Source organism: Plectropomus leopardus, chromosome 13 (assembly GCF_008729295.1).
Source record: "Plectropomus leopardus isolate mb chromosome 13, YSFRI_Pleo_2.0, whole genome shotgun sequence".
In the NCBI taxonomy this organism is placed as follows: domain Eukaryota; kingdom Metazoa; phylum Chordata; class Actinopteri; order Perciformes; family Serranidae; genus Plectropomus; species Plectropomus leopardus.
The window spans coordinates 30925035-30941677 of record NC_056475.1 but is presented as its reverse complement, the minus strand read 5'-3'; the positions used below and the strand labels follow the sequence as shown (position 1 = coordinate 30941677).

The 16643-nt window shown below is 39.5% G+C and overlaps 1 protein-coding gene across 1 annotated transcript in view; it reads left to right on the top strand.

Moving 5' to 3' along the window:
• The window catches only part of LOC121952593 (protein turtle homolog B-like), a 184112-nt gene that overhangs the window by 148254 nt on the left and 19215 nt on the right, over positions 1–16643 (top strand). Inside the window, exons 15-18 of the mRNA XM_042499364.1 lie at positions 5124–5208; positions 9820–9984; positions 11389–11434; positions 14849–14935. Coding sequence (XP_042355298.1) covers positions 5124–5208; positions 9820–9984; positions 11389–11434; positions 14849–14935 — 383 coding nt within the window. The remainder of the gene's footprint in view (positions 1–5123; positions 5209–9819; positions 9985–11388; positions 11435–14848; positions 14936–16643) is intronic.

The following is a 16643-nucleotide window of genomic DNA, read 5'->3' as shown; positions in this document are numbered from 1 at the left end:
GGTATGTTTTGTATGTCAGGTTTTCAGTGGTTTTTGTAAAAGAAAAAGGTAAAAAATAGGAGCTACAGTTAGCCAGCTAGCGAATAGCCTGATGTTGGTGCTCCATCCAACCATGTAAAGTTACTTTACATGAAAATGGCAATATTAAAAGGCAGTGATTTTCAAGCAAATATACTCTTCCGGGCAGTCATTTAATTCTGCTTTCGATCCGATATTGTTGATCCAGCCACGCACGAAAAAAGTTAAACACCTTAAGACTTTAATATGCAATAGGTCTGCAGGACAAAGTCATTTGTGATTTGGATCACCTCCACGCCAGGCAAATTGGTCAACCCGTGGGAAAATCACTTTTTCGTAAAGTGTAGGGATCATATTCAGTGTGTCTGGAAAATTTCTGATGATAGCTGCTGCATGCAGGTCCATCTAAGGCTTTAAGGATTTCACTGTCCTCCATTCCCAACCGGCATTCTTCAATTCCATCTGACTTTTGTGCGTCATCAGGATCGCGTGACTGCAAACAAGCTGTTGCCAAATTTGGGGGTTTAGTCACTCTTTAATACCTGACCAAAGCTCAGTGCTGAGGCTGTGTTCAGACTGCAGGCTAAGTTCATTTATTTTTACTCTTAATGTTCTAAAGTATCCAGATCAGACTCTCAATATGTATAATAAAGTGCTGCCATAGCCACCTTGGTCGTCATAGTAACAATGCAGGTATGCACATGCTGAAGAGGCTCACTTTCTGATAATCTTTCTGTGTTTTACATCCTGCCATTTCTTGTTCCTATTCTTATATATTTTGTCTAAGGTGCAGAATACACTTATGCTTTTACTTGTGCAGGTCTGCAAGGTATTTGCACTGAGCACCCAAAACTGAGAGAACAGCAGCTGAACATGTAGTTGCAATGCAACACACTGTCAACATGAATAATGAATACAGTATGCTTTTTTTAGATGACAGCAAAGGGAAATCAATATATCTTTACTGATTTATGATTTCTGACACAATACTTCTTTTTCAGTATTCCACATCTTCGCTTATGTTGGCTAATTCTCCCGCTGTGGCATGTTGGAGCGTCTTTCTTTAATCTAAGTGCCACTGTCAGCTCCATGCAGATGCTTTTATCTCTCTTCCCAATGCACAGCAAACACCCACACACACTTCTCTCCAACTCTCTCTATACACACCATGCATCCAGCTTGTATAACTTTTTTGCGGCACATTTCTCGCTGCATCTGAGGTCATTTGACCAGGAGGGATGCTCTGTGCGGCTATCTGCACAGATGTGGTGGTAGTGGGATGTTTGGAATGACACATTTCTCCAAATCCTCAATCTTCTCTGACAGCATAAGAACATGTGAGACAACTCAGTCCACTGCATATTTATTTCAAGTTTTCTGAGTGTTACGTCAACAGTTCAGAAAAGCTCAAGGTGTTACACCTTGCTGAAGTGTCCTTGAGCAAGATACTGACTGGATCTGTCCCAGCTCCACAGCAGCTGACCCTGCACCAACAGAATGACACACATTCTAAAAGGCTCTTCACCCTGACCTAGTCATACATCATTTATCCATTTTAAGACACATTAATCATCAATAGTAAGAGTCACGTCATCAGTGCATCGCTCTCATTCATTCTCCTCATGTTTTTTTTAAATAGTATAACTTGATCCTCCTTATACATATTATCTCATCCCCACACAACCTGTTGATATGATTGTTTCATATTGACTGTAACCCTTTGAAACCAAGGCAAATTAGCTTGATTTCTTTCAAAGTCATGGAAAGAAGGCGAGGAGCAAATTACCCAAAATTAACAAGAAATTAGCACACCAAAAAAAGTACAAGAAAATTACTTAAAAATTGGCAAAATAAAAACCCCACACCAACAAAAATAACAACCAAACAGAAAACAAAATTGGAAAGTAAAATCATCAAACAGCAAAAACAAGGAACTGACCTGAAATTTAAAATTCAGTTCAGTTCTGTAAAATAATTTTGAATATGTAATTATGTTAATTGGACTTTTTCCCTAGCGTTTTTTTCTTCATATTTTTCTTAATCTACTAATGTCTTGCAATACGTGGGAAATTTCATGCCAAGTGACTCATTGCCTTTTTCAAGAAAACTCAAGAAAACTGATGTTGATCCAGGTTTCAAAGGGTTAAAACAATTTGACACACCACAAAAAGCTTCCATTTCGTTTGGGTTACATCATTCTGCTGCCTATTTTACATCAGTCAGTTATATCATTGAAACTTTTCTTAATTTGGTGTCAATTTTTGAGTATCTATTTCAAATTTCTGTTAATAAAAACTTATGTTTATGGATGAAGTCAACACGGAGTCACCCATTGGTTTGTGGGCTGCTTTTTTGAAGCCTCGAACTTGGCAGTTTGGCCATCACCATCTTGGTATTTTGAAATCAGAGGTGATCATATTTGGACGAGGGGTTGGAGCTGTGAAGCAACAAGGGGCGGATCTGACTTAGACTGCAGCAGCGCTTTGTACATAGCCGGTTAGTCAAGGCCGTACTTTCCCCTAGAGGTGAAGTGTGTAAAACTTCGGGGGTTTTAGTGGCGTGTTGTGGAGAATTAAATTTCTACCAACTAGAATTCCTTCAGTTGTCATTATTCAGGAGGTTTTCAATGTTAGCCAAATTATCTACAAAGGTTTCTTCCTCTCCAAAACAAACAGACCCAGTGATTTAAACTGATCAAAGAACAAAAAAGCTTAAAAATCAACATATTTCTGATGCACTTTGGTTTCTTTCTGTGGGCAGCTTGTCCAACATGTGCTAATGTAGGAACACCAAGATCAAGGTGTTTAGGAGATTTTCACTGGAAGCTGAATTATCCACAAAGGTCACCTCCTGCCCAAAACAAACAAATCTGGTGATTTAAACCTCTTCTTATAAAAATTCACACCCAGTGTAATTGTCAACAGTGTTTAAATTAGTTATACAGACCAATTTGTTTTTCTACCAGGCTGTGAACATGTTTATGTCTGCTGTAAAGTCATTTTAACAATGGGGGTCTTTGGGGATTGGCTCCATTTTCACATTAGAGGAAGTGCATTTTTTGGCACTTTGGCTTTGGCTTCATTTTTCAGTCTTGAAGGTTGCTGCTTGGTCAATCTCTGGAAATGCTGGATCTTACTTTCCCATCATGCAGCTCGTTAGACCCCTTCTGACACAATTAGTGAATTCCTTCAACAAAGTGAGGAAGACTAAAACGCAGACAAATACAGCCTGACAAGTAAGTAGAATAAAAGGAAATGTACTCAAGGCAAGCCAGGAACAGGCTTACAGGTTGGCAACATGACGGCAGTCTGAGCAGTCAACTAATCCAAGCAGTGCAGGTCAGAGGGGCGGGTCAGGAACAGGTCACAGGTGGCAGGTGATTGAGAGAGTCAGGTGACTGGGATAGGTGGGGAAATCTGAGGGCATCTGGTGGATGAGACTGTGACTGTTAATGCAGGGGGCTGGGGAAGTGAGAATGAAGGGTTCAAATCCAAGACTGATGACATCATTCAGTGTGTTTCCATGCACAGTGAAATGGAGCTACCTTTCCCTCGAGGGAAAATAATAATAAAATAATAATTTTTCTATGCCCACTGGCGCCCTCGCTTAGTGTTTTCTGTCTAGAAAAAAATATATATATTAACATTACAAATAAATAAACAGTGACATGTTCCTAAATTATGTGTGAGCACGTGATGTCTCGTTATTGGGTGCGGAGGTGCGGGTTAGGGTTAGGGCGCCTAGGGCTCCAAATTGGGTAAAGCCGGCCCTGGGTGGAGATATGCCCCCTTTCAGCTCATTGCAATGGGACCTTCTTCCTGTTGTCCTATTATGTTACAAACCAAACAATTGAATGGGTTTTATGTTGAATGGTAAAAACATGCATAACTCTTCTCGTTGCTGTACATTTTGTACGTACTCTAGACTTTACTTTTTACCTTTGTCTTTTTTTTTTCTTCTCTTCTTTTGTATTTCTTGGCTTTCTTTATGAATTTATGCTGTTTGACTTCCAGGGCAAAGCCTGGCGCAGGGACTATGGAGCATGCGCAAAACACTTGGGCCTGTTCAGGTCTGGTTTAGGCACGAAAGAGCGAATTGACCCCCAAATGCATCTCTAGGTGCGTTAGTCCGACTTCACGGAATTGGACTTTGTAAGGTTTTAGTCGCACTAACATGTTAACAGGTATCGCTACAGTTCAGTTTTATTCAGACTGACAGAATGATTCGACTTTTTTAACATCATGTACACATATGGACTATGAAATCAGGAGTGTGGCTAGGGGCCCTTTCAAGAGATACTTTGATGAATTTAAACCAATGTGGGTAGCATGTGTCAATGAACTGTGTTCCCTTCATCTAATCCACTACCCCACCCAGAGACTCCACCAGCTGATGCAAAACGTCATTGTTTCAGAGAAAAGAAGCGGACCAAGTGACAGACCCACCCCTCTCTCTTTCAAATTCTGACCAAAATCTAATCAAGCAGTAAAACTATTCAGCTCTGATCAAATATAAACCAAGATTCTGTCACTGCGTTGTTTATTTCTCACCTCAAATGTTTTCAGAAGCATGTTTTAGCTTACTGTAATACAAGATTGTTTGTTACCAGCCAACTGCCATTGTGTCAAACGTAAGGAGTTTGCATGATGTCACCCTCTGATAGAGGCATTTTTGGTCTAGTGTGTTGCATTGCATTCTGGTAGTTGTAGGTTTTGTACTTTTTGAGCAAAAGCATCCTTTTCTCTGCTTTCTCTGGTCATGTAGCACTAACTTTATCTGTGTCTTTCTACTGCAGAGACAGCCAAATTTTATGTGAGGACCCTCTTTATATTGGTGAAATACTTCTTCAATTAAAACATCAGAATCATGCAAATTTTAGTTTTCAGTACCTGACTTCTCAGTTACTTTTTTTCATTTTAGGACTGATGATCATTTTTGGGTTGTTTTGACACTAAATGGTAACTGTCAATGGCCAAGTTGCACTATTCATTTCCCAAGCCTTGTATGCTCAGCAGGCTGTTCTCTGGGGACAAAGTGAATCCTACAGCCTGTTTGAATTATTTGAGTTGAACTTCTGACTGTAAATCTCTCTGTTCTTACTGTAGGAGGCTTGGTACGAGTTCCGTGTCATGGCCGTCATGGATGAAATGATCAGCGAGCCTAGTAATGTCGTGGGAGTGTCCAGCACAGGTGAGCCATTGCATCACACAATGCATGATAATTTCACCTGTGGTCATCCTTTGCAAAATGTGACCATAAACAGTATGTGTGCATGTGAAATGAATGAGAGGCTGAGAGAAAAGCTTCGTTCACCGCCTTGAATTCCGAGCAGCTTCTCTTGTCGATGCTGGGATTCAACCCAACAACCTGTGGCAGGAACCTGCCTCTCTCACCTCAGGCGATCTCAACAGTTCAGGGCTGGAGATGTATTGCACACGCAGCAACTCCAACTTTACATTTTGCCCACTCAGCACTATTAAATTTAAGCTCTCTTCACATGCACACTCCTTTGTAGCATCCTGAAAAGTATGACATCATCGCTCTGCCTGTCTCCAATGGATTGCATCGCGTTGCTTTGTGCTAAAAAGAGGAGTCATTAAAGGCTGTCTTGTCTTTGGTTGTAGCACTCAAAGTCTATTTCAAATCTAAAATGAAACCCCTTAAAATGTGATGTCACTCCCCTACAGAGGTCAATGGGTGCACATCATTTGGTAAAAACGGCTGTTGGGAACATTTATAGAGATTCAGGATCTGTGGAAGTACTCTGCTGCCCCCTGTTGATAATGGAGAGCTGTGCAGTGTGGTGATCAGAGGCTCATGTCTGATGATGTGGTGTTCATATGACTGCTGTTTCTGAACGTAATGTCAATCAGCAACATGTTTTAGACATGATGTGGGTACACTCTGTCCTCCCAAAGATAGCAGTGGCTGATCAATAGTTATTTCAAGTACCAACAGTGCTGAGGGGACAACACTCTGCATTTTGCTGCATCATGCTTTACTGCAGCACAGAAAGCACTCTAATAAGTTCATAACAAAGGTTGACACATTACCCCCCGGTCCTTATTGTATGATGCATTAGCATGAAGGCCACAGAAACAACTCCAGCATTATATACTGAGGACACTTGTAAAGGGTTAAAGAACCAAAGGAGCTGATCAGCACATTATCCTCTCTAGTGCATTGGCTGCATTTTCATTATAGTGATGATATTGTTAATGCACAACTGCTCCGGTCGTATTAACTCCAGCTTTGATGCATCTCTGAGTGTCACAAGCTGAAGAGTGCAGTCAGTCATGTTGATGGTTGATGTTGATGTGCTTCAGAAAATAGGAAGACATGCCGCACTACAATCTAGTATAAAGTGCGGAATATACTCCGGCATTCTGACCTGCAGAGCCAGCAGAGGTGGATGAAGGACCTGAAAGCCACACTTGAGTAAAAGTACAGATTACTCACCAGCAAATGACTTTGGTAGAGGTGAAAGTCACCTATTAGAGTATTACTTGAGTAAAAGTATCTGATATTTGCTGTACTTAAGTATCAAAATTAATTTAATGATATTAAATATTGGAACCTTATCCGTTACCGTTACGTACCCCACCTTAAAAATTAAGCATACATTACACTTGGAAAATTTTTTTTTTTTTTTACAACTTAAAGGATTTTAAGAACAAAATCTGTGAAAAAGTATACATTTATTTAGGAAATGTAGTGAAGTAGAAATTAAAGTTGACAGAAATATAAAATTCAACTTAAGTACAGATACTGCCATAAATACTTAAGTACATACACCACAAACACAGCAAAACAAACAAGCATAACATGATAGTCATAGAGATTCAGATATTAACATTTTAAAGTTAGTGTCACTTTAATTAATTTGATTAATTTAATTGGTGTTGTAGGGGGAATCAGTGAAGGAAAAAGGGGCGAGAAAATATGGTGAAAAATAAAAAGAAATACTTAACAAAAAAACAAATGATAAAATAAATAAATAAGAGTCAGCTATTGTATGGGGGTATGTATGTATGTGTACATACAGTATGTGAATATATAAACAATGTGATCTGCATATGAGTGCACATGTGTGTATGTGTGTGTGTGTGTGTGTGTGTGTGTGTGTGTGTGTGTGTGTGTGTTTATGTATGCATGTATATGGTTTGTGTTAGACGGGTGGATGGGTGATGTTGATGAATGGAGCCAAACATCTGTGAAATTGAGTGTATTTGGTTGTTTTTTAACCCTTTGAAACCTGGAGCAACATCACTTTTCTCGTGCTGCTTTCAGACACCTTTTATATGTATTTAAACCTTTGAACCCTGAAGGAATTGGTGCAGTTAGAAAAAAAAAAGGGAAACGGGCAGAAGCAAACTGGTAAGAAATGCTCCAAATATTTCAAAAGCTAGGGGAAAAACAAACAAACAAAAAAGTGGGGGAAAAAATACAACTATGTTGGGGTGCCCAACAATCAGCTTTCACAAGACCACAGACTGACAGAGACAATGTTAGGAGGGCAAGTTTGTGGTGAGTGAATTAATAGCTAAGAAGCTGAAACCTAATGCAGATGGAGTTTGTTAAGGAGTGCCTTGAGAGTTTATGAAGGAGTGTAATTTACTTGTAATAATCGTGAAACTGTAATAACTGTGGTTTTTCACACTAACAAAATCTATAATCATTGCATCATATGTGTTCATAAATTTAGAATGGTCCTCGAGGACTTAAAAAAAAATTAAATGGCCCTTAATAGGAAAAAGGTTCCCCACCCCTGCAATATAGTAAGATTTTTTTTTTATGGATTGTTAGGCAGACTATGGCTTGTTAACGTCAGTTAACATCTGAACCATAAACTGTATATAAAGATGGACAACATCTTACCCCCACAATGCTCAAGTAAGGTTCAAATATCCATGATATAGGCATTGCCATCTTGCAAGGGGAGTTCCCATCAAACACACGTTTTAATAACTCATTAAAACTGAACTTATCATAAAAAGGATCACTTGAACAAACATCAGGGTAATGAGAACTGCCTTCAGTGACAGAAACCATCTTTGGGAAGAATTTATTTGGTGTGTACTTTGAGTTTTAAGTTTGGCCTATGTCCATTCACTAACACGGAGGGGTGGGCCTTATGGCCTATACTGCAGACAGACACCAGGGGGTGATCCAGATGGAAAATTTACACTTTGGTGGAGCTGTCATGCCACCCTTCTCTGTATACAGTCTATACTCTGAACTCAAGTTATGCTGCATTCATGTGATGTCAAAATAATCAGAGTGAAGACTTCCCCACTGGAGAAAATTCACATGAATGACCCCTCATGTTGGAAAAACAACTAGGAGATTATTTACCTTTACACTCCTAATTGTCTTTTATAACACAAGTTGCTGACTTGACATCATAAATGCAAACAAGGAGGGCAGAAGTAAATGTTTGGTCAATGGTATAAAAGTTTTTTATTAATTCACATATTAAATATACATTTTTAATCTCATTAAGTGTAATATGGTATTAATGTTAGCTGTCTTCCGTGTAGAGTGACTTAGATTAATTACAAACCTTTTTTTAACATGAACTTTGGTTAAGTCAGGTAAAGCTATTTTTAGTTATGTTTTACCGGTCTCGGGGCCAAAATCACTTACATAAAGCTTCAAACTGTTCTCAACACACTCTTAGCATTAAAACGCAACCCATCTTCTTTTTAACTACCATGTTGTTCCGACATTACGACCTCAAAGCATATAGGCACAACAAAGTTGGAAGAACTTCCCAACTCAGAAGCTCCGACCTTCTGACACCACATGAACACAGCATTAAACCTCAGTTTAAAACCTGCAGTGCATACTGGTAGTTGTAGGTTTTCTACCTCTTGAGTGAATGCTTGTGCCACAGTCCCATTTCTCTTTTTTCTATGGTCATGTAGAACTAATTTCAAAAGTATTTGCATCTTTCTACTGCAGAGACAGCGTAGTTTTATGAAAAGACCATCTTTCCAGCAGTGAAATATGTCTTTCAGCAGGGTTTACTTGTACGTTGTGAGTGAAACATCATTTGGCTCTATAGCTTTCTACACTGTAACTTCTGAAAGTTGATAATCTGGGAAACAAGTTTACATTCTGCCAAGTCATCACAGCATATACCCTGTAGAGATGCCCGTTCTGAAGACACATGCAGAAGTAAAGGTCAGCTGCTGCATATATGAATCTCATAGGCAGGACATTTCCCTTCACAGGGCCTTCAAAGGCTCCTTTGCAGGAACCTACAAATTATTGCATGAGGTGTTTCTTTTATTGCCAGGGTGGCTGGCAAAAAGACAAAGGAGCTTATCTGTATACACCCTAAAATTATCAGAACACCCAGATTCAGGTTCTCATATAGTTAAATAGCTGCCTTATCAGACTGCAGTATTCTGGCAGAGGACAGTGTGCTCTTTTTCAGTGGCTATACGTCTGCGTGGTAATCTCATAGTAAATATCACCCGCTATTTCAGAGCCAAAAAATGAAAGTTGACATTAGCATTAATGTTGAGAAGTGCCACATCAGAAGTCTAGTGAGCCAAGCAACGTTTTACATTTGTTACTGTATTCTGTTTGCTACCTTTACCAAATGTGACTCAATTACTCAATTAATGTGTCACCTCCTCCACCTCTGGCTCTTCCACGTCTGTGCTGACACATGTCCAACTGCAAGCTGTCTATCATATCTCTCTTTTTTTATTTTTATCTTTCTTGCATTGCTGCTACACTGTGACTTCGACCCAGCTTTCAATCGCTGACTTTTTCCTCCTCACACCACAGACTTCTTCCCTCCTCCAGAGCTGGTGGAGGAGCGTGGACTGGCACGGCCTGTGGTGGCTGGCATTGTGGCCACTATCTGTTTCCTGGCAGCAGCTGTGCTGTTCAGCACCATGGCCGCCTGCTTCGTCAACAAGCAGCGCAGGAGGAAGCTGAAGAGGAAACGAGGTGAGGGAAAAGTCCTGCTCATGTACAGCTATCTTCACAGTCCCTTTAAAAAAGGCCTTTAAATATATCACAAATAATACAAAGAGATGTATGGTCCGCGCTCCACAGCAGGAATACACAACATGCTTTGCTGGGGGGCCACTTTAGCAAAATGACAGGAGGCCAGGAGCCAGTCGCAGCAGCTCCATACATGTTTCTAGGAATCAAGGACATTCCTAGGATTTTAGCATGTTTCAATGACTTTAGGATGTCTCTAAGATTTAAGAATGTTTCTGAGGTTTGAGCACATTTCTAGGATTTTAGGACATTTCTAGGATTTAATTATGTTTAGAATGTTTCTAAGATTTTAGAATGTTTCTAGAAATTTAGCGTGTTTCTAGGACTTTCAGACATTTCTAGGAACACATTTCTATGATTTTAGGACATTTCTAGGGCATTTGGGGACAATTCTAGGATTTTAGGATGTTTCTAGGAATTTGAGACATTAAGGGCTTAGTTAGGACCTCTGGCACTTTTTCTGATAAACATCTGTTTTGACGCTGTTTTATGCACTTGTCTTGCCTTATGTATACAGAAAGTACAAAAACGGTTCTCAGTGTGAATCACTTTATTTTTATTGTGAGTCAGAAAATGGGCTGTAAGTTGAATTTCACTGTTCTACAGAATACATTTATGTATATGTTTATTATTATTTATTATACATATATCATGTAAAACTTAACTGTGATGCATTTACTACACATTATACCTAAGTTGTACTTGATTCACATGCTTGAAGTGCAGTCTCATGCTGCTTTATCTGACTCCTCATATACTCTCAGCTTTAGCTGCATTTTCAAACAGGAATTATCAGGATCATTGTTTGAATTAGAATGTAAGCTAAAATTGGCTCAAAGACACTTTATAAAGCAGACATGGCAATAGTCAGTGGTTATATTTTAGACTTTTTTCTATTTTCCATTTGACTGTTAAGCTCTTACTCTCTTTCAAACCGTGCTTGAGGCTCAGCAGCAGCACTAATTTCATCTTTAGGAAATAACGTTTTTAATAAACTTTCATGTACATGTCTTGGATCAGTGCTGCTTATCATGGATACCAAACATAACAAATATTTTCCACACCATGAATATGAGCTTCAGGGACACTGGGGCTTGCTTGAAAATGAAGTTTATCGCTGAATGTAAAAACAGTCAATTTGCCTCCTTCTGTTGACCTTGTATGCATTACACTGCCTCTAACTGCCTCTATTTTAACTTATCATAAACTGCTTTATTTGAGTTGTTCTGAAACGAAAGACAGACAGCTCTGCAGTAATTATCATTCAAACACATTTAAAACATGTATAGGTATAAACTGATGTTAAATGGCACTAATGGTCTTGTATTTCTCTCTCCCATTTTCCAGACCCCCCTCTCTCCATAACCCACTGCAGAAAAAGCATGGAAACTCCGTAAGTAATCCCCATGTGACACACAACACTGTTTCACTACTGCACTGCAAAGTAACATACAACAATCATCAAACACAGCAGTTAGGATTTATTTGGCTCACTAATCAGCAGATTAGTCATTATGTCATTATTTGGATGACAGTTTTATGTCATCCAAATAAAAAAAGTATTTAGCAAAGACTGATACTTTATTTCTGCAAAGTGAGATGTATACAGGACATTTTAAACATGGTAAGTAAAAATGCAATCGAAACAGTAAAATTATTCACATTATTTAATTATTTAGTATTCAGTTAACCCCTAGGGCTGGCTTTAATATTGCACACACTTAAATCTCCCTGCACACAAAATGCGCTTTCAAAATCAAGCTTTAAAAAAAATTACGCATTAACATTATTTTCTACTTTCAGTGAGTTATTTTTTTAACCAACAACAGTCCTAATCATATATATTAAATATGTATTAATTTTCAGAATTTGAACCCTTTAAATAGCAGAAATCACAAATTTCAAGACAAAAGCCCAGAATGACACCCAGAAATAATACAGCAAATGTTTTTGTGCTTTGATGGCTGTGGGATCAAAAATTGCAGTTTGAATGGGTTTCAATGGAGCATTTTTTTGCACTGAACAGTCTGAATGTAACTATTTAGTTTCCACAGTGTATTTTAGACATATTGTAGGAGCTGAGCTGGAAATTCACAGATAAAACAAAAACATCTAAAAAGCGCCAAACAGTTCCTAAAGGTGAAATTCACTTGACATAACAAAATGTATAATGACCAGATCTTGTGTAGTAACTTATCCCGTTGCTATTTAAATGACAACTTCACATTATTACCATTGTAGAGGTGTGTGAGTAGAGGGTGTGTGTTTGTGATCTAACAATAGTACAATCACAACATTGCAGTACACAGAAACAGTTTGAGTTGTGGTTGCAAGGATCAGACAAAGTAATGAATGTATTTAACAATGGATGATTGTATTGAAAGTGCTGGTTTATTCCAGTCAAATTTACTCACCCAAGTCTAAAAAGGATCTCACAGCCATGAGAGCTATGTTTCCATTTTACAATATATGACACCTGCTCACTGGAAAAACAAGATAACAAACACCTCATTTCAAAGCATTGCTGGAAATCCACAAAAAATGTAAAGAATTGTTTGAAAAATCTTGAAGCCCAAGTGCACTACAATGCATTAATCTTCAACTTGGCAAGGTGTGTTGACATGCACTCTAAGCAGCGCAATATTGTGACATGACATGTGACATGTGCCAGCATTCACACAAGGAAAGAATGGATCCTAATAGTGTGAGAGTTGTTGCTAGCTCACACTAATCCTAGAACTAGACAGCTTTGTGAAACAGGAGGATGAGGACTTCTTGTGGCTTTGTGAATCCAGCAGTACAGTACTGTATGTGTTGAATGGTACTGGATAATGCTGAGTTTAAGGACAGCAGAACTACAGATAACAAAAGCGGCATCACATTATTTCATGTCTCTTTATTCCTGTGCTCTTGTGTCACCCTGAAATCAATCTGATCCACCATCATATAGGACGCCTTAGGTCCCTTAAGAGACCTTTCTTCGAACAGATATCTTAACATGTCTGAGCAGGAGGAGAACAGCTGTCATCAGTGATCAGTCATTGAAAACATGCAGTAAACTCTCTAAACACTCTAGTAAGCCATGCTAGTATTGCAGCTGTATTAGACAAGTCAAAAATGTCATGCCATGAGAAAAGTCAGTTCTGTTCTGAGGAACAAGCCCCAGTTGAGTCTTTTAAGGATGGCACTCTCCTTTTTTAATTTACTGCATACCGGATGCTGTTTGGAAATGACATCTTCACAAAGTTTTATCAACTGCTGATGATCACAAAAAACACATTAACACCTGGCTGAAAAAAATCCCCAACAAATGCACAGTTTACTTATGTTTTTGTGACGTCTGTTCATATTTGTTATTTATTTACTTTTTTTTTCAAAGTATCCATAATGTATGTCATCAGTGGGAATCAGTGGTCTGAGTGCCACAGACAGAGTGAGAGATTGGGAGTAACACGTTGATTTTTGTCTTTTTTGTGGCATTGGTTGACAAGTAGAAAACCTACAGTATTTTCAGCCTCAACTCTCCAGTGTTTGTTGCTTCAGTGCAGCCTGAGTTACCTCAATAACAGTGTTTATTTTTATCTTCCTCAACTTTTTGGCAGATTGCGCTTCATTCATAAATAAACCATGTTGGCTTTTTCCTTGCAGGGTTTTTGTCGCATTTGCCGTAGAGTGTGATTGTAGTAAGCTCTGCACCGTGCTCCTCTCCTCCTCTCTCCCCAGCAGGGCACAGAAACACCGTGTGCTATAGTTGAAGGCAGAAAGCAAAACTCTTGATCGGAGCTAGAATGAAACTGGTGCTCATAAGTGCGGTACATAATGTCAATAAACAGTCCCATATTGTGTTTTTGTTTATAGTGTGTGATGTTTTCTGGCAGTCGGGGTTTAGCTGCTGCTCTTACACACACACACACACACACACACACACACACACTGTAGCTCAGAGAGACAGAGACAGCTGAGTCGAGGAGAGTTGATGAACCGTTTGCTTTGCGTTGTTATGTATTAAATTAAAAACACCTCTGTGATGGATGGCTTACAAAAAGCAAAGCATTGGATCACTCTATAAGCTAAATATAGCCGATCCTGATCAGTCAACCAATGCCTTGATGGGCCCTGAGTCCGATGTTTGAGATCTCTACTTCTCTCCAAATACAGGTTTACTGTACTTGTGTGGGTGTTTTTCAGAGTAATGTTTGTATAATGACATGCATAGGCTAATATTTTACAACTCCAAGGCTACAAGATGCTGCAGAGCCTGCTCATCAATAAGTTATATCTTACAAAATGGCTGGGGAGGATGGCTCATTTCATAAAATAAACATTTCTTTGATTTCTCCATCCTTGCTCATCTTCTACCTTCTCATGTCTTTTGAAAGAACCACAACACCATTGACATGCACGTAGAAGAATCTCTAGTGCTCTGGATCTGACGATGGGATTCGTATGGGAAAAAAAAATAGGATAAGATAGGATTTTGGCCGTGTACCAACAAATGAAATTTGTCTCAAAGTGCGGCAGTCACATCTTTACTCATATTTCTGTCCTCTCCCTTCCCTCTATGTCCTTCATGTTGATCCATTGTAGCTTTTCAAGCATTTTCTCTGATACATCTCTCTCCCAGATCTTACTCTCTCTGACTTATTAATGCCTCCTCCCCTTTCTGTCCTCTCCAACCAACTGAATAATATAAATTCTCTCATTTTCTGTTGCAGTTTCAAACTTACATCTCACACACTCTGGCAAGCTTCCTGCTAACCTCCATATTCTCCCCACCTCTTACTGTCTGATCTCCTCGCCTCTACAGGAGTCCACTTAGCCTCATTCCCAGCGTTGAACCCTACTGGGAGGGGTTGGACGCAAGCAGGTACAGGCCCCAACTTTCCAGTCCTCAGTGAGTGTGCCAGCCATTGTCCCCCGTTCTTGCACACTGTAAACACCCCATTGCACTTTGGTTCAACCTCAGCTCCTCAGACTCCCGACCTGGCTGCATGTGTCTGACCAAATGTCCCCACAAGCAATGATACTGGTCTTGGTCTTTCATTGTTGAAACATGAAGGATCTTCATCATCAGAAGAAAATCCTAGTTCAGTCCAGCATACAAGGGTTTTTAAAAAATAAAAATTTGTGATGACATGCTTCTAACATTTTGACACTTGAGGACCGCAGTAGATACCGTTCTGAGATATAATCTCAACTTTCACGTCATGACTATATTTCATAAAAAGTTCACTAAAAGGATCTTAGTGCCTCACAGCATTAAATTTTGATTATTTAAAGGAATAGTTTGCCATGTATAAAGTAAGTGTCAGGGAACAGGTAACTTAGCTCAGCGTAAAGACTGGAGCCTGAGTGAAACAAATGAGATATATACGCAATTTAGTAAGCATTTAGTCTCCCTGTTTCTAGACTTAGTGCTAAGCTAACCTAACCTTTGGCCCATGCTTTATATACAGTATACAGATACTACAGATTGGCGTGGTTTGCACACATCATGGAGCAGAAGGGCTCTACAGTGAATGAATAGAGGTAGGCCAGAACATCAGTGGTACCCATCCATAGAGCATTGGTAATATTGGTAAGGTGAGGTGCCTGCGCAGAGCCCAAAGGATACTAAAAGACAAAACCCAGCCAGCAACAGCCTGATCACTCTGCTGCTGTCCCCAGACTATCCAGCTCCTTCTCAGTCCGAAGCTGTCAAATCCCGCCACTTTGACAGTGTGTTCAACGTACGATCCAGACACCAAAAGCCACCTTTTGCGTCCTTATGATATGCCCCATCAGCTGAGAATAAGGTGGAACAGAACCGGTCGCAGTGTTATTTTACACCACTGGAAGGCACCTTCTGAAGCAGGCTGACAAGTGAACAGGTGGAGTCACTTAAGAACCCAGCCAGATGGAACCTGTTGTGTCTGCATGACATACCACAGAATGGCTTCAAGTTGAAACATTGCCAGTAACAATCTAATATAAGGAATATTGTGGGTGGGAGGGGTGTTGGTTGGAGCCAACAAATCCCAAACTTTAATGCAGGAGTCCAGTGTTTGCTTCCCGTCTGAATGTGATTGTTTTTTTTCTACGCCTTAGCATTTGCCTTCTTCCCTTTATCCTAACCATCCATGCCAGCATGTGTGTTTGTTCACAACCCGCTGTTGCTTGCCATGTGCTTTTGTCGCTTAAATCTAATCACGTGCAGTGAATCCCACCATGTGTGTTGACATCATGGTAGCAGCTACTGGAACGTAAACAGCAGACACAGAAGGATACCTAGAGCGTAATATGTAGACACAGAACTCCACTGCAAAGCAACAAGATGAGAACATGTTGGACTGTCAGAACTTTGAACTCATCGTCTGTAGTCCATTATTAAAATACTTATGCTCTTGTTATGTTGTTTTTCTCATGAAGCATAAATGGACTACAACTTGCATTTCATTGTGCAACCCTGTACTTTAGAATGACAATAAATTAACCTAGACCATCAGAGGGGTATCACATCTTATCATCTCTATGCTGTCTGGCTCAAGATCCTGTTAAGTAAGTAAAGTATAATGATAATTCATTGTATGATAAATTTGTTGAAATATAAATGAGACCAGTGC